The sequence below is a fragment of the Phalacrocorax aristotelis genome, chromosome 6, assembly GCF_949628215.1.
Source record: "Phalacrocorax aristotelis chromosome 6, bGulAri2.1, whole genome shotgun sequence".
Taxonomy (NCBI): Eukaryota; Metazoa; Chordata; class Aves; order Suliformes; family Phalacrocoracidae; genus Phalacrocorax; species Phalacrocorax aristotelis.
In genome coordinates this window covers 16805012-16827916 of record NC_134281.1, presented here as the reverse complement: position 1 = coordinate 16827916, position 22905 = coordinate 16805012, and the positions used below count along the sequence as shown (strand labels likewise).

At 35.8% G+C, this 22905-nt stretch overlaps 1 protein-coding gene and 1 long non-coding RNA gene across 4 annotated transcripts in view; one reads left to right on the top strand and one right to left on the bottom strand.

The window, feature by feature from the left end:
- CACNA1D (calcium voltage-gated channel subunit alpha1 D) overlaps positions 1-22905 on the top strand; it is a 205120-nt gene that overhangs the window by 74320 nt on the left and 107895 nt on the right. For all 3 annotated transcript variants that reach the window (XM_075096187.1, XM_075096186.1, XM_075096184.1), the window contains exons 4-7: positions 4562-4701; positions 8528-8670; positions 10100-10252; positions 11221-11417. In XM_075096187.1, coding sequence (XP_074952288.1) covers positions 4562-4701; positions 8528-8670; positions 10100-10252; positions 11221-11417 — 633 coding nt within the window. The remainder of the gene's footprint in view (positions 1-4561; positions 4702-8527; positions 8671-10099; positions 10253-11220; positions 11418-22905) is intronic.
- LOC142058637 (uncharacterized) overlaps positions 1-22905 on the bottom strand; it is a 39390-nt gene that overhangs the window by 6519 nt on the left and 9966 nt on the right. Inside the window, exons 2-6 of the long non-coding RNA XR_012661054.1 lie at positions 18724-18902; positions 18023-18172; positions 11500-11587; positions 4194-4328; positions 3128-3170 (exon numbers count right to left, since the gene is read on the bottom strand). This is a non-coding gene — a long non-coding RNA (uncharacterized LOC142058637). The remainder of the gene's footprint in view (positions 1-3127; positions 3171-4193; positions 4329-11499; positions 11588-18022; positions 18173-18723; positions 18903-22905) is intronic.

Sequence of the window (22905 nt, the reverse complement as noted above, 5' to 3'; positions counted from 1 at the left end):
CAAAAGTGTTAGACAGCCTTGCAGGAATCAGCGCCCTGTAAAGAGAGATGACCTAGCTCTGTGTGGTATCAAACCAGTGAAGAAGCTACTATTAATCTGTACAGCCATAGGATTAGTTCCTTAGTTACATAGACATATTTTTGTGCTTTATATCTTCTTTAGATTTACAGCTGTCAGTTTTTTTCCTCTGCTACTTTGTGATGCAATGTAGAACTAATTGCAATAATAGATATTAGAAATTATGTACAATTTCGAATTTCATCTGTGCAATTTCTTAAAACCAAAATCGTCTTCTTAGATATGTTATAACTGCAGTCTTCAGTTGTATTTTTAAATTACATATTACTGCTTTAGATTTATTTTCACATAGCAACCCTACCTCTGCAACTCTTCCAATAATACTGAAAATGGAATGATAGATTACATTTTATTTACTCTTGAGTAATGGTTGCTTAAGCTCTGGACACGCTAGGTGACATATGGCCTACAGATGTATCTTGGTTGCAGAGGCAAAAATTGATGTCCGTAGTGACTGGCAAGAAGTTACAGAAGTGTGAGAAGGGACTGCCAGTACGGTCCTGAGGGTGAGCAGGTTGTTAAGTTTGCAGTTTGTGTTGGAACATCTGTTGGCTGCCTACTTATTGAAAAAAAATAAAAAAGGCCTGTGAAGAGAGCACAGCCTGTACTTTGAATATTGTTAACTACTGGGCCAAATCATTCATCTGGCCTCTGTGGAAGACATAAATTGTGATTTTAAAAAAAAAAAGTGAGTGTGCGAGATCATGAAAGACAAAGGAAGGGAGAAAGGGGGGGAAATTAAAACACTGGAAAAGAATAAGAAGTATAGAAATATCTGTGTTTATTTTCTTCAGGTTTTCAAGAAATCATGGCTCTTGGATTGCCAGTGGCTATTTTTACAAAGCATCATTCCCTTGTGCCATTGGCTTCGTTAGTAGCATTATCCCTGATTCTGTCTTGTATACATTATGAATATACATCTCTAGGAGCAAATTCTGGAACCAGACATATGTATGCTTTACAACAGGGAACAAGGATCGAAGAAAACACTTCCATTCTTCCACAGAAAGGAAGGAAAACTTTCCGAGTGTTTCATGTTATGTAGAATTCAGGGGCTTTTTCATGTTATGTAGAATGCACATGTTGAATGTGTAGTGGGTGTAGGTAGTTGTGCATGCCCTGAATCCATCCGTACTTTTTCCTATGGTCATGTAAGAATTATCAGAATCATATCAGACTAATAGAAATTACAGAACTGTTAACTGGGAGAAACCTCTGGAGGTTACCTAGTGCTTCCACTCCTAGCAGGACTGTTGTCAGCACTAGGTCAGGTCAGCTGTACCATTGCCTAGCTGCATCTTTAAAAATTCCTGCTTTGAAGCTGCATATTCCTGTTCTGTACTACCCTTCTGATAAAGATGTTTTTCTTAATTTCCTGTGAACCTCCAAACCTGCAGCTTATAGCTGTTCCCCCTTATTTTACCAGGTGCTGCTACTTAGCGTTTGGCTTCATAGTCTTTTTAACCCCCCTTCAAATAGTTGTAGTCTACTGTTAGACCTTCACTTAGCCTCCTCTTTGATGAAGATGAGATCTTCCCTTCATTGGAGTCTGCACCTCCTCAACACCCTTTTTGAACCCAGAGACCCAAAACTGTAGAAGTGTTGCAGCCTCACAGCACTGAGTAGAGGTGGATAATAATTTCCCTCTACCTGCTCACCATGCTGTTCCTATTACAGCCCAATATGGAATTTGTCTGATTCACAGTGAGTGAATATTTAACTTGGTGCCCACTGTGTCTTCCACGTCCTTCCAGGTCCTTTCTCAGCCCGTATTGATATGGGATTATTTGATCTGAGGGTTTTTTTTACTTGCTGAGATTCATGTGGCTTCTGTTGGTCTGGCTGTCAAGGTTTCTTATGGGCCATCTGCTAAGAGACATACACTGACCTTAAACCCACCACTGGGTTTAAAAAAATGAGTATGTCTTACATACCATATTGTTTGAATAGAATGTTTGCAATACTGTTTAGGAAATAAAAAACCAGTCCTGCTTCCTTAAAAGGGAAATAAAATAAACAGGAACAATACCAACATTATTTTAAAAGGATGATGCCAAGTGGTAAGGTGGAGTTGTTAGATTTGAACTGTCATATTGAAATGAGCTGCAAGGGTATGTGACGATTAAGCAAGTTACACTGGGACTAGGCCTGGTGCCTAACCCAAATAGCAGAAGAGCATTTGAACATTCTTTGATGGGAACAGTGAAGGGCAAAGATGCTTTTTAGGATGGAATCTGGCAGGTCGATGGGTGGAATTAAATTATATATTTGCTTGTAATAACAGGACACTAGACATGATGGCCCAAGAGGTCGTCTTGGCCCAGAAGGTCTCATCCAGTCCTGAGTCCTATGTTCCCTTTATGTAAAGAAGCTGTTGAAATTTTGCATATATGAAACCTTCTATCTTTTTTCTGTCTCACCTTTTCTTTTACTGCTGTGATTTTGATATATATTTTGCCCATAGCAAATGCCAACCATAATATTTTTGTCTTCCTTATGTTGTCTTACATTATTTATCTTTCTATATCCAAGCTGCAGGCTTAGTTATATGCAAGGAGACAGAAATAGCTGTTATTGTGAAATGTGTACATGGTAGGGTTTGCTGGAATTTAAGTGTTTTTGCAGTATGTTTCTTAGGAATGCTGATAATTCATATTATTTTACCCTCTGTGGTGCTCTCTAGCCAAAGAAATCTGATGGCTTTTGCTGCACAAACCATTCATGTTTATCGGTGAGGCCACTTCAGTCTTGTTATACAGTAATTGTTCCCCTTTACTGGTGATAAATAAAGTGACAGGGACAATTTTGAAATAAGTATTAGGAAAAAATCTGGAGAAGAGAGTGGGGAGAAGGAGGATGTCCATCAGCTTCACTGGGCTGGAAGATCTCATGCAAAATATAATGCAGCTGAGGAGAAGCTGCCTTGGGTGAATCTCTACAGTGTTTATGAAGTGTACTTAAAGCAGAGGAAAAAGGCAGGAGTATGGGACTGAGATGAGCAGAGAATGAAATCTAGGAATCCTTGCTTTGCACAAGGAGAAAGCCTTACCTCTCACAGTGATCCTAGGGTACTGCTTGTTGGAGATGAAGACCTGGGGAGGAGTATGTAGCTTATTGATAAGCCTCTACATTTATGAAGTCACCAGTGTCAGATTTATAAATGGATATATAACATCCAATGCATAACTGACTCTAAATGGTCCTTTCATGGGGAAAAGAAATCTAGCCTCTGAAATTAAAAACTGCACACGAGAATATTCTTTAAATTGAAAATGGTCAAGGCTTATTATTTTGTTGTATGTGAAAGCGCCAAGCTGTGTAACAAAAAGCAAATACATAGTTTAATGTGTAATGTCTGGGCTATATTTGAGTTTCTGATAGTAGACGACTGTAATCCTTACTGGGCAGTTATAGACCATATAATTAATGCTATGTGTTGTAAGTGAGCAACAACCTGTGTTTCTGAACAAGTTTAAAAAAAAAGAATCATTCTTTGTGTCTTTTATTCCTGGCTCTAATACTTGCACAGCAACAGATAACTAAGCAAAGTATTATACAAAGTGATGAAATGATGATTTCTGAAGGTAAAAAGAACAGAGGTGTTAACTGATCTGTTTTGATAGCAGTGGCTTCTACAATTTATCCAAATTAACTATGCTATTACTATAGAAAGAAGAAGCAACAAAAAATGTTATCCAATTAGCGAAGAAAAGAGATTCAATGTATAACTCTGTTTAAAGTAAGAGTTATGGTAAAATGAAGAAACTAATAACGTTTAAAAAAAAGGATTGAAACAAATCTGAAGTTGGAACTTCAATGGTACAAGGTGGTGATATATTAACTTAAAATTCCTTCAAGCATATTAGGGTGATTTAAAGAAATTCTGGTGATGTGGAAGGAAGAATAAGGCAATGTTGACTTCCACACTGAGATGAAAAAGTGGCAAGACAGTGTAAAATTAAATGAAGACTGTCTTAACTAGCTTATAACTTTTTTGAATCTCCTTATTATGGGATAACAGTGTCTCAGACTCCCTTATTATCTAGAACTCTGTGGGTCCTAATAAAATAAAAGCTTACATAATGCATAGTAAAAGTGAGTGTACCACTACATACCTTGTAAGGATATTTCCAAGGCCTTGTTCTATGCATTTGCTGGTTTCAATGAATGCAAAGAATCCTGTTGACCTGGATGGGACTGTTTGCTTCAGCGAAGGTATAGTGTACTTCCATGTTTGCAGAATCAGAGCTCTTTTCTCAGAATGTGAAAACAGGAAAGTCTCATGCAATTAAGTAATTATGACCTTGTCAGTACAGCTATCATTAAGAGCTATGGAATTAAAACCTGTAAAATAAACTACCATGAAGTATTGTATCTCCTTAGTCCTGAACAATACAACTTACCCACTTACCGCAAATTCTAACTAGTAAAAGAGCTGTTAAATTACATTGTCTTTCATTGTACTTTTTTTTGTCTTTTACAGGAAAAAGTAGAATATGCCTTCCTGATAATTTTTACAGTTGAAACATTTTTGAAGATTATAGCATATGGATTATTATTACACCCCAATGCATATGTTAGAAATGGATGGAATTTATTGGATTTTGTAATAGTAGTAGTAGGGTAAGTAATGTATCCTTGATTATACAAAGATTTAAAATCTTTTTTACAGTGAGGTAGATACAGCTCAGTTTGGCTGCGCGTAATGGCCTAAGCTTGATTTCTATTCCTTTGGAGTAAAAGAATGAACTGATAAGAGTGAAAAATTCAAAACAAAGTCCTGAAAGTTTTCAACACTGTCTGTGGTTGCAGGCTGTGTTGCACAGTCATCTTTATAGTAAAAGTTCCCAGGGAATTCTGAGTTCTGCTAAAAATTTTCCTTCATTGTTGTCTTGCAGAATCTTTTACATATGATTTTTTTCCAAGGTGAACTCCTGATGTACTTCATGTGATAAAGGTTGATATGCTCAGGTCCATACATTGTTATGTCATTTATGTATTTATTCCAATGCTGCAGTTATGTGGGGTTCATCTATCCTACAAAGACCTCTGGGAGGGACCCATGTGTTCTGAAGTGGAGGAGAGTGGTCAGGGGAGACAGAGTTAACTGAGTGATTCCTTGGCCTTCCCAAAATCTGTGAAAATTTGACTCTTAAATACTTTCCTTTGGTGCACATCAGGCCCCAGATATGTATTATTTTGGCTTGCCTGAGAATGTATGCTAAAAATTATTTTTTTTTTTTTACCCTGTGCACCTTGCAGTAGCAGGAGAGCCTGGAGAGTTCTGCCTCTCAGAGGAGGGACTGCTCAGGCCTTATGCAGGTTAAAGAATGTCCCACATTTACATTATGCACCTGCTAATGATAAGTAACACATCTGGCTTTTTTTGTCAGCAACTTCATGTCAATCCTTGTGCTAGTTCATTACAAGATCCTACCTTCAGCTATCTTGAGGCATATATTCCCCAATTCCCTAAATATGGAGGAGATTATATTGAAAAAAAGGAATTTCCAGTATTGTAAATTTTGTTTACTGATAACATTTATTGATATAGCACAGGGAGAACATTACTCACATATAACTTTTATGTTGTGGCTGGCTTGCAAAGACGACCTTGGCATGCAGTGTGCAATTCTAATTTCATTTTTAAGTTCAAACTATATCAAGGGTTGCCTGTAATTGAAAAAGCCCAGAAATTGGGGTGTGTGCTCTCTTAACATACGTCATTACATTAAGGCAAAAGAAAAAGAAGCAAAGTAAAGGAATATGTGGTAAAGCATTATTAAATTTGGGCAAGTATTATGAATGTATGAATACCCAGTTTATAACTGTCTGATTCTGAGATGGTAAATGTTACTGAGAAGATTGTATTTGGGCTAGTTGCTTGGCATTCAGACAGTTTTGGTCCAGAACTAAAATTTGTATATAAATAGGTTCTTCATCAGGTCAGGTCATTCTCAACAGATCGGTCTCTGTGCCTGAAGGGTAAGCTTGGTGGGCAGGTGTGGAGACTGTCAAACATAAGAGCTCTATTCTCTTGCCAGGCAGTCACTTGACTAGACCTCTTCCCTCTTGTCAAGTAACCATGGAGTTACAGTAACCCTGGAGCAGTCTAATTAACATGACCTCTATCTTTGGCTGTGTCCTAAATGCATGGTAACTAAAAAATTTTCCATTAACTCATAAAATGCTCATTATTGGAAGCTAAATCTAGTTAGGTCAAATGTTGACACTGAATCCAAGGAAAATACAAAGGAAAAAGGACTACATCTTATCAAATAGCTAAAATATCACACTAATATTTAAATCCTAGCTGAAACCCAAAAGTTTTGGAATATAAATTACTGTGTCGGTTGTAATCAGTCTACCTGGAAGACAAGGTGGACCCTTCATAACATGACAGGCACTGACAAAACTGTGAGCAATATTTTTGTTTCTTCTTTTAAGAAGAATACAGTCCACATAAGCAAGTAAGTAAGAATGAGTCCACTTATTTAATTAAGACTTAAAAGGCCAGTGAAAAATTGATTTTCATATATACCCCAAGGTGGATATGGAATCCGTTCTGGATCTGATTTTATTTTTTATATTAGTTTCATTGTGAAATTTCATTAGGTAATTTAATAGCTTTGAAAGAGCTGCTGTGATGTCCTGTATTGGGTGTATTAGATGAAATTTGCTTTATGTGCTTTCTCAGCAGAAGCTGTAGCAGTCCAAATGCATAAATCCTTATACCAAAAGAAATCCCTACAAGCAAAAGGGAATCATGTATAGAGACTTTTTTCCACAACATCAAATTTGGCATTTAAACTTTTGTAAACTGTGCAGGAAAATAAATGTCAATTTTAAAAGTAATAAAGGAGATCAATGGTTTTATGCCTAAATGGTTTTATAGGATAGACATAAAATGACAGAGATGTAGACATAGCTGTGAATGTGATGTTTTCTCCTGTCTTTCTCACTTCTCTCTGAAACCAATGAGAGTATGAATTACTTTCAGAGCAGTCTACTACTTGCCTGCATGCTTTGCCACATAATTTCCATTGACTCCTGTAAAAGAATAAGGTCCTGGTAGAGAAAGATTTCATAGCACCTTACTATGCCTGTAGCCATTTAATTTTTTTAGTGACGTACGTACTGACAGGTTGAAAACAGCTTCTCTTAATTCAAGACTTGATTCAGCAGCTGTTTAATCATGTCTGCCTTTAGAGCATGAACAGTCACTCTGAAATCATTGAGATAGCTCATTTTCTTAGAATTATGCTGCTATCAAATTATAGGCAGACAGGACCTGAAGTATTAAACGTCTAGATTTCTATGGTTATGTATGTATGTAGGTTGCTGGTGTTCATTCTATGACCTGTAGTCTTCATGGCTGGGTTTTACTGTGGCAGAGAATGAAGCAGAATTAGGGTATCAGTATTGACTGATACAGGTCAATTGCTTACTGGGGGAAGACAAGAGAGACTTCAGTATTCTAGTTTGGGTAACCTATTAAATATTACTTGATTTCTAACAACTATCCGTCATGACAGAGTTGTGAAAACTTTTCTTGACAAAACCAAAAACCTGCACATTTCAGGACTCCTTTGCAACTGTGAAACATTTTTCAGGGTTACAAAACTCTGTTGATTAGATAATCCTTTCAGGAGAAGTTCAGTTTTACAACTACTGAACTACAAACTCTGTGCAAAGGATAATGTGGTTTGCATGGTCTAGCCACAGTCTAGAAAACCATGCATCTGAAATGCAGGTCCAAACTAAAATAAACCTAAAGTTACTTTGCACTTCCACCACTTGCACCACTTTGAACTTCTGCTAGAAGTGGGAAAGAAAAATAAAACTCTTGTCTTCCAAATTGTTTTAATGAATGACTAGCTCAGTTCTGCAGTGAAGAAGTACAATAAAATAAATGAGTCATCTGAGAATATTTTTATCCTCAAAGATATTACGTGTAAGAAACAAATCTTTTTGGTGTTATTAAATGTTGGACTCTAATTACTTTTCATATATTCAGTTTTTGCTGAATATATTTAGAATATTGAGCGGCAGTGTCACTTGGAGTTCATATATTCCACCAAAATTAAAACAGATGGTTTCTTGTGATTATCCATTTAATGTTCTAAAGCGAAGACTAATTCTCCAAACCTTACAGCTAAAACATTTGAACAAAGAAGTGGCAAAGTAGCTTCATTTATTTAAAAATAGCAGATTGTGTATACAAGTAGAACGCTAATTTATTGGATATTGTGTGATCATTGCTCTCTGGAGGGATTAGAAGCTCTTCCACTTCATAACTCTTCCTGTCATGATTTGATGTGTAAATATACCTCTCATTTTGACAGCTGAGTAGCTTTTGAGAATTATCTGTAGTTCAAGTAGTTTCCTAATATCTTTCATTGCATGGTAAATGGATGGTGATGACCTTACCCTGCATCTCATTTTCTAGATTATTTAGTGTAATATTGGAACAATTAACCAAAGAAACAGAAGGTGGCAGCCACTCGGGTGGCAAACCTGGTGGCTTTGATGTCAAAGCCCTAAGAGCCTTTCGTGTATTGCGACCTCTCCGGCTTGTATCAGGAGTGCCCAGTAAGCTCTTTTCTATTTAATTCCATTGGAATGAATACTGCAACTGATCTGATTATTTAACTTTCTTGTTCTAGACACTAACAGAAATGCGGTAATATAAAGTTGATTTTTTTTTGTTATCTGGTTATGTATATAAAGTGAGTTTTGAGATGAATGATACCCTATTTCAAGTTGAACAGAGGACTGTGATTTCATTCAGTGTATGATCTTCTCACACAGTTCAATAAGCAGACAGGGGAATACACTTCCTTTTTAGAAGGTTTATATAAAAGTAAGTTACATGTTACAATGCAAATACACCAGGAAAAAAAAATTAGATTTTTTTATTATTCCAAAACCCTGTAGATCTGAAAGTGTAGGTTGTCCTAAAATAATTTATATGTTCGTAAGTGTATGCCAAAGCACATTACACATTTCATATTTTCCTGCCCCCTCCAATGCACATGAATGCCTTCTGTTTATCTCAGTAGAGCTAACAGATAAATTAGGAATCTTAAAAAGTAGAACAATTTTATTTAAAGAAAACAATTGAATTTTCTGATACTCTTTCCTGTTTTCTTGTAATACGTTATTAATTGCTAAAGCTACTTGGGCTGAATAAGAGGCTCATGGCTTACAATTCAGCTCTTTCCAAGACATTCAAAAGAAGAATCCTAATGCTGTGTTTATTATATCATAGCCTGTTACATGGAAATGTTCATTATGGTATATATTTAGCAAAAGAACTTCAGTGGAGACAGAAGTGGTCTTACGAAATGTCATAAAGGAAGTCTATTAAAATAAAAATGAGCCATATTTTGTTCTCATTGGTACTCTGGCAGCTTCATTAGTCTGGGATTTACTTCTCTTGGTAAGACCAAAATTTGGCTAAATATTTAATTAAGGAGAAAAGAAAAATGAAGTAGTTCTGAAAGTGACGTGAGGGATAAATGATGAAAAAGTAAGTTTGTTCACAGTAAAAAGGTGTTTTCCCAGGTAACGATACTCTGTGTACCTCTCCAGACCAAAAGTACAGTTCTGCAATTGGCTAACTGTACATTTTTCTCAGGACTTGCCACAAAGTTGTGGTTGGTAGCACAGAACTTTTTAAAGGTCATATAAAATGATCTATGGCCACACACTGACTACATGCCCTTTCTTTCTAAAACCCCATAAATTCTTCTAACACATTTCAAGCATTGAGTTCTATGGCATAACCTTTATTAACAGAGGAAATAGACTTTGACACAAAGTTTTAGATTCTTATGAAGTATTTTATGTTACAGGAACATTTTGTGGCTCTGGGCAGAAGAAGTATTTTTTTTAAAAAACCAATTCGCTCTGCGTATCTGTATCATTAATTTCTAACAATGTGTAATTATAAACAAAATTTGGTAAGGCAAGACATAGAAGTCTGGTTCATATCTTGTATCCTCTTCTTTCCTTTTAGGTTTACAAGTTGTCCTGAACTCCATTATAAAAGCCATGGTCCCCCTCCTCCATATTGCCCTTTTGGTATTATTTGTAATCATAATCTATGCTATTATAGGATTGGAACTTTTTATTGGAAAAATGCACAAATCTTGTTTTCTTATTGATTCAGGTAAGTTGTGAAACCTTTGACTAAAATAAGGGGTTAATTCTGTTTTCTTTAAAGTCTGTGGGATTTCAGTTTGAAATAATGGGTCAAAGCACTAAAGCTGTTTTAACACCAGTTTTCACTGTAGTTCATAATTTTAGGAAGAGTGCATTAAATTTAAAAAACAAAACAATGCAAAGTAGTTAGAGACAAGAACGTGCTCTGCATAGGTTTTACTTTCTGAAATGTGTAACTGAAATGTCAGTAATGAGAATAGTAAGGGTGACTATCCACAAGGGATAACTCAGTAGTTTTTCCTAATCTCTGACTCCTGAAGAGCTAGCTGGTCCTATTCCAGGGAAGAAATAATTCCCTGAGTTCAAAATCTGGCAGTGAGACACTCTGGCAGAGACACTCCTTCAAGATTGTGGCAGTGTGGTAAGAAGGGCAGTGCTGAAGTGGGTAGTGAAAGGAAAGTGTGTTCCTCCGTCCAGGTGAAATGATGAAGTGGAAGTGTTAGAGGAGAATTTTGAAGGAGTGAAACATCATGAGGGAGTATCTGATGGCTAATGGTACATTTCTGTCAGCTAAGTAATGAAGCAGACTGTATGCAGGAATTAGTCCAGACCTGTTTCCTTGGTGGTCCATATGTTAGTATAAAGTGGCATGAAGTGAAGAAACAGCCAGGAAGAAAAAAAATTAGCATGGGGTGATTCTAAAAAGATGTGTCGTACTATCACATGCTTCTTTCCATTGCTTAATTACTCAAGCTCTTTTATACATTCAGTTTTCATTAGCCGATTTTAAGGCTGTAAGGCCCAGATGTGAGAGACACTAAAAGCTCTGAACCTCCCACAGGTTGCCTTTCTCAGCATTTCTCAGGTTGATATCTAGATTTACCTTCCAACAGGGTTGATATTTCTTCATGCTAAGAGTTAACTTACAAAAATTTGAGAACTGAAAGTTCTGATTTTTTTTTGTTCAATTTTCAGATATACTAGTTGAAGAAGATCCAGCACCTTGTGCATTCTCAGGGAATGGACGTCAGTGTGTCATGAATGGCACCGAATGTAAGGGTGGATGGGTTGGACCAAATGGAGGCATAACCAACTTCGATAATTTTGCATTTGCAATGTTGACTGTGTTCCAGTGTATAACCATGGAAGGATGGACTGATGTGTTATACTGGGTGAGTTCATAAATCACTGAGCTTTGTTTACTTTTAAACAGCGTCAATTTTCAAGTGAGAAATATGCTGTGTTTTACAATACCGCCAGCAGGAAATCTTGGTGAGTTTTGCAGGAGACGAGGTCAGCTGCATACTTTTTCCAGTCACAGCATCTTACTGGACTCCTCAGGCTAAAAAGACATTTCAGAAACAAATTTATTCCTTCTGTATTTGAGGGTTTTTTTGCCTATTCCATTTGGATAAATGTAATATTACATTTTTGTCCTTTGGACTAGCACTTTTTTTGAGGAAGCCTAGGGTTTTTAAGTATGTCTTTTCTGATTAAGCTTAAGAGCTCTCTTTCTGCAGTATTTCTGCAAAATAGTTCACAATATTAACATAAATTAGAACGAAGCCAGCTCTCAACTGTCCTTGCTTGCCATGGGGACTCAAACCATTTGTTAACCCTTCAGAAACGACAAATCAGAAGAGCTGTGTGAGCTGACATTGTTTCTGTAGAAGCAGCAAAACGTATCCAAAAACCTAACTGTATAAGTCCCCGCCTTTAAATGCTACTGTAGTATCAGGTATGGAACCTCACTAATCTTACAGCATAAACAGACAGCTGGACACAGACTGGGAAACTGGAGATATATTTAGTCCTGATCTTACAAATGAGAATGAAGGAAAAAGAGCACACAGATTTTTAAAGGACTAGGGTCACCTAAATATACAGGTAGACATGTCTCTGCCTAACCCCATTCTGATCTAAGGACATTATGTTCTTTTCTGAATCTTTAAGCACCTAAATATCTGATGTGAGTGACTGGTAAAGGTCATTCAAGAAGTCTTTGACAGAACCTACCTATCATAGGTACTGAAAATCAATGGGAATATTCTGTACTACTTGGTACTCAGCAGTAAGTCTTTGCAGCAATTAGGGCCTTATAACATATATAATTCTAACTCTTCAAATATTGGAAGATATTTATGGAAGAAGAAAACTTATTACTAGTAAGGATCACTATTATCAAGCTCTTAAAAGTGGATGAGCAATCTCAAGATATATCTTACTGGAACTGTAGGTTATGTTGCTCACATTTTTAATGTCTTTAAGTTTGTCTGGCAAAGTGGGACTATTTAGTAATAGCACATCTGTTGTGGGGTATTGGACGCAGTTAAGGATGCAGTATTACCCAGTGAATGAACATTTAATTTTATGTGGTCATTTGTTGCAAATCAAGGTGAAATATGCTGTTGCTAAAAAATATAACACCAGAGTGTCATCTCAGATAAAATCTGTATTACTAGAATATAGAATATGGAGAAGTTTTTAAGATAATGTCACTGTTAAATATAATTAAGATGGTAAACTGGCATTCTTTTAGGATTGAAAGACAAAAAAATAAAAAAATATTTGGCAAAATATTAATCTCTGCTTCCACTGTCGATTATCAGAGTTACAAAATTGGCTATTAACATGCAAACCTTCAATACTGAAGAGTCTAACAACAATGCATAGCTACATACAGACTAATGTATTGTTTCTCGTAGTGCAGGTTTATCAACTCTTTAGGTTTTGCTTTCCAACTCCTCCTAATTTTCTCAGAGAAACTCTGTGAATTGAGAATTAGTATGTGCTTTATATGATTTGTGTTTGTGATGATGACAGTTATTTTTATCCCTCCTGACAGAAAAGGGAAGGCAAAAATATGCTCACGTTTCAGTACCTGATAATTCCTCCATCACCAATTTTTTCAAAGAAAATGAAAGTAAAAACTTCAGGGAGTTATACTGTATTTAGAAAATGATTGTTACAAAAGATATAGAAACATTTTAAGCTGAGTGGCTCAGTATTAAATATTTTTTTCCTATAAGTATTAATGAGCTATTTGATCTGATGCATCTTAAGAAATTTTTGTAGTCTCCATCGACAGCACAAAACCCTAAACCATTAAAATAGGATTCTGAATATTGTCATGATGAGACATGATGCAAGGCATAAGAAAATTAAAAATTCAAAACTGCACACATGAGTTATTTTATTTATTTCTCTATAATGAGTTTGCAATGTAGAAGATATTTACAGGTACACAGATGTCAATTTTCATTTAATTGGAAATGATACTGGGATTATTAGACAGAGAAGCAAGTATTTATTGACATAGTGAAGTACAATCAAAGTCAGATATTCAAGTGGCTTTGGAATCTGTCTTAACTTCAGTTTATATAATGAAATTATAGATCTGGATTCTTTCTGTAGACCAACAAATTGCCCATTTTCAAGCTGAAATTACTTGCTGAGGACAAGAGAAACGACAATATATATGTTTTGATTTTACCCCTGGATTAAGCTAAGGTAGATTTCGCTATTCCTAGCTAAAAATTGGAAGAGATTTTGTTTTAATTGCAAACTGTGAAAACGTTGGGGGTATACCAGATTGTAATAAAAATGTGCAAAGAATCTAAGGAGATTATTTTAGCTAGAGGTACATGGGTTTTGTGGGTTGCTTTTTACTTAGAGTCTGTTGATGGTACACAGACTGAATGAGTTTTATATGAAAGAGAAACAAACAAAACCAAAACAACAAATATTAGAAACTGCACAAAATTCTGATTTCCATTTGGTCACTGTGTGAACAGTAAAATCAATTATGTAGGCTCATCTCGCTAGCAGGTGTAATCTGAGTGGGTGAAATATGTGCAATATTTTGCATCATGTTATGTGGCATTCTGTTAGCAAGAATGACAGCTGAAAATGACAGCTTCCAGTAACACTCAGTAGCACAGCTTGTTATCACCTGGTTAACAACAGTGAACTCGGCTTAAAAATTCTCCAAGCATCGGTAAAGATTTGTCTCTTATGCATATCTATTATAGATTGAGGGCTTGATCCTGCTACTGCTAGGCACTCTTCAGATCCTGGTGACTCACATGGACATCCTGCTGCTCACCAGTTTGTCATCTGAATCCCATATGTCCTATTAGAGTGTCTTCATCTGGGTACTTTTCTCTCTCTAACCTACATGCAACTCACTGGATAGCATGTATTACATGTTTCATCCACAAAAAATGTGACTCCTTAGTGCCAAGTGCTGGACTTAACTATAAAGGTTAAGGGGTAGTGTCCTTGTTTTCACCAGCCAGTGCAGCATACGTGTTCCCAAATTGTATAATGTGTTTGTGGCTGCACATCTGTACATCATCTCCATTTATATCAGGACTAAGTTTATTCCCAGTCACAGTCCTTTCTGTTTACTCTCTAGCCCTAGCTGAAGGCTTATTCTATTAGTTTTGGATCCCAGTGCACTCCTTGTTATTGACAAAGTGGCAGCCTCTGTATGCCCAAGTTTTTAATGCTCTGGCTTACATTCTAAAGCTGAGAGCATAGTATTCTTTGCTTCATTTTCAATTTATGCTAGCAAGCACTCAAGAATTACAATATCTGAGTCTGCATTTGCATATCTGGCTCTAGATTTTTTCCATGTCTTTCAAACATCTAGATTTATAGTATATTAATGGCAAATATGTATTTTGTAAATTGTGTTTTATTTTTAGCTGTTTTGCTTGATATGTAGGAACACACATAATAAGCAGCGGTACTTGCCAGTAAAACCCCCAATTTTCCTATGAGTACCAAAATTATCACATTTAATTCTTCTTCTTTTCACCATAGTGAAGTTGTCTTGAGTTACTACACTTGAATAATCTACACTCATACTACTGTAACTTGAATGAGAGGTGGACAGGGTCTCTGTGAAACAAACTACTGTGTGATGGGTTGCCAGAACAGTTGATTCAATGAAGGAACAACTGTATTAGTGGCTACTGAATTTTGCTAAGTCAATTTTATGGACAGATGTTGCATTACTAGCTCAAATTTTAACAGTCCCTCAGTGGCACCTAGCTACCACTATTCACATTGATCTTGGAGGTTTTTGAGATTGAAGCACTCAAGCTAAAACTGCTGAATAACGGTACGTTGATGTCTTGTATGGTTTTGTCTATTAATACACCTACTGATATGTTAAAAAGGTATTCTCTCAAGGATTCATGTTTAAAATACACAATTAATTACCTGAATTGTCTAAGCAATCTAAAATATTTCTAAAACTTGTGTAAGGTTTAATGAAAGGGGTGTCAGGTTTTTTTAATATAACCTTTATTAATATATCAATTTCTTAAAACTGTGTTCTTTACTACTGTTTGATAGTAACATATGTTATCATCAATGAAATACTTAATTCATAATTTCTCTGTTTTTATAACAAAAACCCCTGTGCAATTAGAAATCTGTTTCTTGCTTTAGAGATTAAGCTTTATATGCCCCAATATACTCCTTGAAGTCTTAGAACATTTGAAGAAAGTAAATTATTTTGGTGACACAGTCGGTTTAGGCTGCACTGTGCTTTTGCTTATGTCTAGTATGCAAGTGTCTACACAGCCGTTGCATTAATGTTATTGGAAGTAACATATCAAGATAGAAAAGACTGTATCAATACTTCTTTGAATGTATTTCCATAACCAAGTACAAAAACTGTGGCTTCCTCACTAGGTTTCCAGTAGTACAAGATGACTCTATTGTGCATCAATTAAAAGGTGGAAAATCATTATATGTTTGTTTTCTAACTGAATGAGAATTTGAAAGAATGATTATAAGTCCCACATAAACCCATGTGTAGAAAAGAAAATAATTGCAATAATAAAACAAAGCAGTCTACTGCTTTTTCAGAACGTCAGTCAGACGATCAGGAACTCAGACAGTCTTCTATTCATGTCACTTTTCAGAATGCTCCTAATTCAAGAATCTTGAAGGACAGCTTACTCAGAAGTATCATAAGGGATATAATGTATTTGAAACCAGCTGATGTGCAGCCAAAGATTTTTCCTAAACACAAGTAAATATTTTGCAGATATATCTCACAAGAAATCCCTTGGCTCAGGCATAAAATGTATTATTAGTCCATAAACAAAAAGTTGCAAAGTATGTTTTGGAGTATTATAAAAACTGTCATCAGAATGCTGAATTTACCATACTGTCTGAGAGGGGTCAAAGGATGCTTGTCAGCTTTTTTCCTTTTGTACATCAGCTGCCAAGTATTCAGCAAGTAGTGGTAAAAATCGTGAGGGAATACGCTAGAAAAATCTTAGAAAATATTTATTTCTGTCTTTGTTATATACTAACGATAGTTTAATGCTATTCTCTTAGCATCACTCAACGCCACTAACAGGTCATCTAAGGGAGACTCTTCAGTGAAACAAGACAGCTCATCCCCAAAGGCATTGATGTGCTGGATGCACACTGCACCCAGCCTTTGATGACTACATAACCAGAAATTTAACACATGATATCCAGCTGGAGAAAGAGTGATAGAAATTTTGCATGACAGTACTAATATTCTGTATAAATCACACTTAAGAGCCAGGAATTACAGACAGGACTTTTTGAATTCGTGTGTTAATTACTTGAATCCAATTTCCTGTTAAAACCCCCTCACCTTTTAGGTAATAATTTGGACTAATTTTATATTTTCTAGATGTAATGAGCACTGAATCAACTAATTTTAGATTGCAAAGAGACAAGACTTAAATTGCCAAAAACTTAGAAACCTCAGAAAGAGAGAAAAGGGAATGATCAAATTCAGAAATGCAAACAGAGCTACCAAGCCAAGAAATATATGTATTAAAAGACTGAATTAGCGTTGAAAGGGATGATCACATAATAAGATTTTTTTTCAAATGAGCATCTTAACACAAAGAGCCCACCTGAAGAGGATTTTAAACTACCTCACAGGGAAATATCTTTCCCATGAACTGAACTTGATTTACTTTGACAAGATACCTAGTATCTTAGCCTTAGTTGACTGCTGACCTGTACTGCAGTCAAAGCATGGAACTAATTTCTTGTCATAGATCATTGCAAATACTCGAACATACTATTTCTCCCCAGAAAGTTTAAATAAAATGGTTAGAAACTGGGTTAGAAGTAGGGTAGACTTTAGGTAGTGCTAAGAACTCCACTAGTTGAATAGCTAGTTTCTTCCAAAAACTTTGCCACAGGAAGCAAGCAGTCCTTTTAAAACCATCCTAGTTCCCAGGCTGTCTCAGGATAACAGCTTAGTAGATACATTCAGATCTACCTTGAGTATTGGGGTTTTGTTCATTGTTTCTATACAAACTCATGTAACAATTTTACATCATCAATCCGAATAGTACATGCTATTATGCTTGCATTTTTTTTGTATCCAGCATATGGGAAATATTAAATATATCGAATTATCATATAATGTTGTGTGGTATGTATATAGGTGGCATAGCAGATATGAGAAGGAAAAAGGTATTTAGTACATATCACCAAAGTGGATACTATTACTCTATGCATTTTAATACATTGTAGCTAAGTATTTAAAAATAAACACACTGTTCATTGCCTTAGTTAATTCCTTTCAATAGTTTTTTCAGCCCTTAGATTTAATAAACCAAATCAGTACATAGGTTTTATAAATTTCTTATGTGAAATTAGTTTGGGCAACAAAAATGAATATAGAAGCACTAACAGATTGTTAATCCTAAATTAACATGCTGCAACTAATGAAGGAATCAAACACTTCAATTTATTTTTTTACCTGGAATATAGAATTTGTTAGACCTGGTAAAGTCCTCCCACAATCCAACAGAAAACCTTCTCTGGGTTACTACTTCGTAGAAGCTGTACTCTTCATTTTGTTATGGTAGTGTCCATCTGCTCTGCAGATTCACCTGGGGATGATAGATACCTGAAAAAAAGAAAATAATTTCTTAGCAGTCACATTTGACATCTAGGCTTTCCTTGGAACAATTATTTGATCCCCCCCTCCCTGCCCCTTTAAGACAGTAAGCTGATTAATGAAATACCACCAACAGTAATTAGCTAAAATGGCATTAGATGCAAAATAAAGTATCTGAATGGAAAAAAAATTAAGACCTGCATCTAAACTTATTTCTAATCAATATTAGAAAGTAAAATGCTAAGCAATCAGCTTTGAAGAATAAATGCTTTATGTGACTATCTAAATTATACACTTCATTAGCTAACAATGGATTAAAAAAACCAAAGAAATTGAGGTCTGTTCAAATAGATCAAAGCAAATTAAGAAAACTGAAGCAGTGTCTTACAAATTGAGGTTTAACTGTGGCGATCACTTATATGTGCCCTATATGCAACTTTATAGCACAGTTTACATACAGAAGATGGGCCAAATTTAGAGGTGATTAAGTAATTATGAGGCTCTCTAGGTATTGTAGCAATTTTTCACTTCTCCAAGTGATATATTTCTCTTTAGCCTACCTTAATGCCTGAGCCATGGAATTCTGATTTTTCAGTTGCCGCTGAGCTGAAATGCTTAACAAAGCAGTGGTCTCTGAGTTCACATCCACCAGCGTACCTCTCGGCTCATTTCTGTGTCAGCAGTACAACAAAGTTAAGTCTGGCCAACGAGGAGAACGTCAGGGAAATCTGTGTTTTAACTCCAGAACCCAGAGAAGATTGAAGATAAAATTACATGCTTTTACAGGCCAGCCTGGGGGCTGCTATGCTTCAAGCACAGCCTGTTTTAAGTCAGCTCTAAGTTAACACCACTTCAGCCTACAATATCCCAGGACACAACCTTTGAAGCTAGGAGGCTTTGAAAAGCTATCTGGTATGCTCTAAAATGAGTAGAATAAATAGCTTGTGATCTGAGGTTTTGTGAACGTACATTGTATGCTTCAGAGAATGTGGGATTAGTCCCATTTCACGAAATACTGGTTTCTGGAGGACTTCTTATAACCATCAAGAGACAGAGTTTGTCCGTCTTAATAATTTTTTAGATGATTATGTAGATTATAGGTAATAGTAAACAAACCCACCAGTCATGTGTCTGTTGGAATGTTATAAAAGGGGGAAGGTAATATCGAAACCTAAGGAAACTATGAAACTTAACAAATGAGTTTGAAACATTGTGGAAAAGTAATTCAAAATAGGTTAATGCATCAGCACATTATATCTGTAATAGTAAGAATGCAGAATTAGAGGTGTTACTGCATTGCTTTATCATTATCCCCAGTTAGAGCTTTTATTAATTGATACATAGAAAGAGCTTGCAACTATTTTCAATAAACCAGTACCAGGTGTACAGAAAAGTAAGACCTTGATTTGCATTCAATTGCATATAGAGATTTTACTCAGAGTTACCACAGATAGTGATAAATGAGACATATTAATGATTTCTGATTGGTGTTTTAGATTGGAATGTGCCATCTGCTGCTGTGTAATGCTAATGGTTACGTCTGCTGTAAATTTGGGTTTCTACTTGTTTCGCTTCAGAGTCTTGGTCTCTGATCATCTACCCTGGATTGTAATGATAGTTGACTCCAACTACAGCGCAGCTAACAAGATCATTCACTCTGAATGCCAGATGAGGCAGTTTCAGACTGTACCAAGTTTCTCCTATCAGTTCAAGATAATTCTTCCAGACTTTGAAGACATATATTCACAAACATATACATGTAAATATAAAGAGCCAAATATACAATGGAAGCTAATTATTCTCTACCAATTTAACTTGCATAGAGTAACTTGTCTCCAGATCTGGTAGCACCAACAAATGGGCCTTTTGACCTTGTTAGTTACTGTGTCACTCATGAAAGGGATAGGAAGAGCTTCAGAGTTCAGTTCAAATTTCTCTTCAAAGCTGTTTAAACATACAAATTTAATTTAACATCTGTATGAAAGGAGTGAAAATGTCAGACCATAGCCAAAAGTGACATCTGTGGATGATAGCATTTTTAAACACTTAACTGAGCAGTATGCATCTACTGTTATGGTGAAACAGAATTAAGTGATATGAAAAATATTTTATCCTTCATATCATCCATCATTTCATCTGTCCTCTGGTTGATGTGATGGACAAACTAATTAGAACTGAAAGCCAAACAGTAAGACTAGATCTGGAAAAAGGTACAAAGAAGGGGAAGAAGGATGGTACCTGGGAGTGTCTCTGCAATAGGTGTTATTGATGCTAAAAGCTTGATGGGCTCAAAAAGAGATGGGACAAGTCCATTGAGAGCCATTAAATATGACATCTCCCTGAGCCTCAGAGGGTGGGAGTCTTGCAGGACTTTTCACTCAGGATTTGAGATGTGATCCCTCCTAGATTTCCTGGTGTTACTTCAGCATAATTCAGGGGGTTTTATTGTTTATGTTTCTTAGTTGTAATTTCAGATGCATCTGGAATTTGTGTCTTTATAACTTCTTATTCTGCAGTTTGGGTGAGAAGTCAGCATTAATCCTTTCAACTGAAAATACCTTGGTTCTGAGGATGGAGATTTTCCTTTGCTCATATATTAATCAAGCTCTACCTTAATTTTTAATCAGAAGGCACATTGACTCCTTTAATCTTTCTTTAATTGGAAGTTACAGAAGATGCCACTTGACATGCATGAAATGAGCAGCAAAGTTTTCCAAAAGGAAAGGACTTACTTTTTATACTTTCATCTCTGATATTAATGCAATCAGAAATATTACTTCATGAATAGAAATTACAAGGCATTACTTGAATAGAGGTTAATTGTCCCTAGAATTAAATGGTAAAATTCTTGAGTAGATGCAGTTTTGGGCTGTTGCTTTTAGGAATTCAATCTTAGATTAGTGTCAAGGTATTCTACTAGCTTAAGGGTTCCTGAGCTCAGCAGCTGCCCAAATGAAAACATTTCTTCTAGCACTGGTTAGCTAGAGTTTCCAATTTTTACATCACGGGCGTTAGTCCTAGATAGATTAGCCTAAAACATTGGGTTTAAAATCAAACTGCATAAATGAGAGGGAATATTTTTCGTATGTTACACACTGTAAAGTGAATGAAGGAAATGCAAATCACAGTTGCCTACGCTAACAGAGCCTTTATGACAGACCGTGGAAATTTCAGCTTTGCTCCTGCTTTACTAATTTAGTACGATGGCTGGCTTCCTGAGTATGTTCTCTTTGCGAGCAAAAAGAGTGTATCAAGTTAGATTGCACTGATTCCTAGAGCTCTTTTTTCTCAAAGTAAGATTGCAAATACTGATCTTTCAGGTTTTTCAAAAAGATTTATAGTAGGAAAATATTGGCATCAACACCAGATGAATTTATACCCTCACTCTGGACTTTGCTGACTTGCTGTTTGCTAATGGTATAGTTCAGTTAGATGCAAAATTAATTTGTATGTCCTTGAAATTTAATCAAAACATTTGCTCTTATCAGCTATTGTTAGAAAAACACTTTGTATCATATGAATAATTTCTATGAAGCAAATCCAATTCTAAAGTAATAAAATAATTATGAATATGAGTAGATTTCATTCCTAAACCTTAAGGCCTAATGCCTACAATTGAAAGAAGATGCAAAGAGCAACATACGCTGCGACAAAGCAGAAATTCAGTCTGGGCAGTAGGATATTTTACTGAATACCTGAGCGTCTTCGTTGTTAAGACTCAAATGTAGGGGACTTTTTCTGAGGGAATCAGCATGGATGTTAAAAAAAACAAACCAAAAACCACCACACATTGATCTCCTTAGCATAGGCAGCTGATGTGCTAAGTATTGCTAAAAGTATTGTACAGGAGACTAAGTATAAGTCAGTCAGTATAATGACCGCATTATGATTATTTTAAAGGATGCATGAAGAAGTTGTGTAAAATAATCTTTGGTTACTTCGGAAGTTTGTTTAATTAGTGTAAAGAGGTGTTATTGCAGATAGCCATTGAAGAAAAGTGCCAATGGGCCTTAACCTGCAAAGACTTAATGCATGTGCTCGTATCTAACCATCCATACGGCCAGCTTGCAGAAACTGAGATTATTATAAATTTTTAATAGATAGAGGTAAAAATAAAATAAGCATTACAGTTTGAAAAACGTTTATTCCCATTTATTCCCATGTTTAATATGTCTATTCCAACAGAGATGTTAAGGACAGGAGTCAACCTTGACTATCAATAGAGCTCAAAGCCTAATCACAAACTTCAGATACAACAAACACAACAGCAGTCATGGAAGAGGAGAAGGTTTACCCAAAGCTTGTTCTACAATACCATTTCCAGTCTCAAATGCTCATGCAATTTTTATTGTCTGCTGAATTATCATTGCTAAAAAGCATCTTAAGAACAATCTAATGCAAACTTGTTAGTATAAACAAAAAAGCCAGAATAATTCCTTAGAGTAATTCCTCTCCCACAAGAGACGTTTCCAAGAAGTTCCAAGTCAGAATTATTTTTGGAACTTATCCAAATGTCCTTTTGCACCTGAATGCTACACACAGAAACAGTTTCCCCATAGTTTAGAATGTCTGTTTTTCTGAACAGGTGTTTTTAGATTTCCATGGGTATGTTTCTTAAGTCCATTTTCTGATAGGTATAATGAGCTTGTGTGAGTCTATAAAGAGTGTATTTAAAGCTCAATTACTTCAACACATCCCGCCCACCCCTCCCCCCCCCAAAAGGTCAGTAACAACTTTTTAAA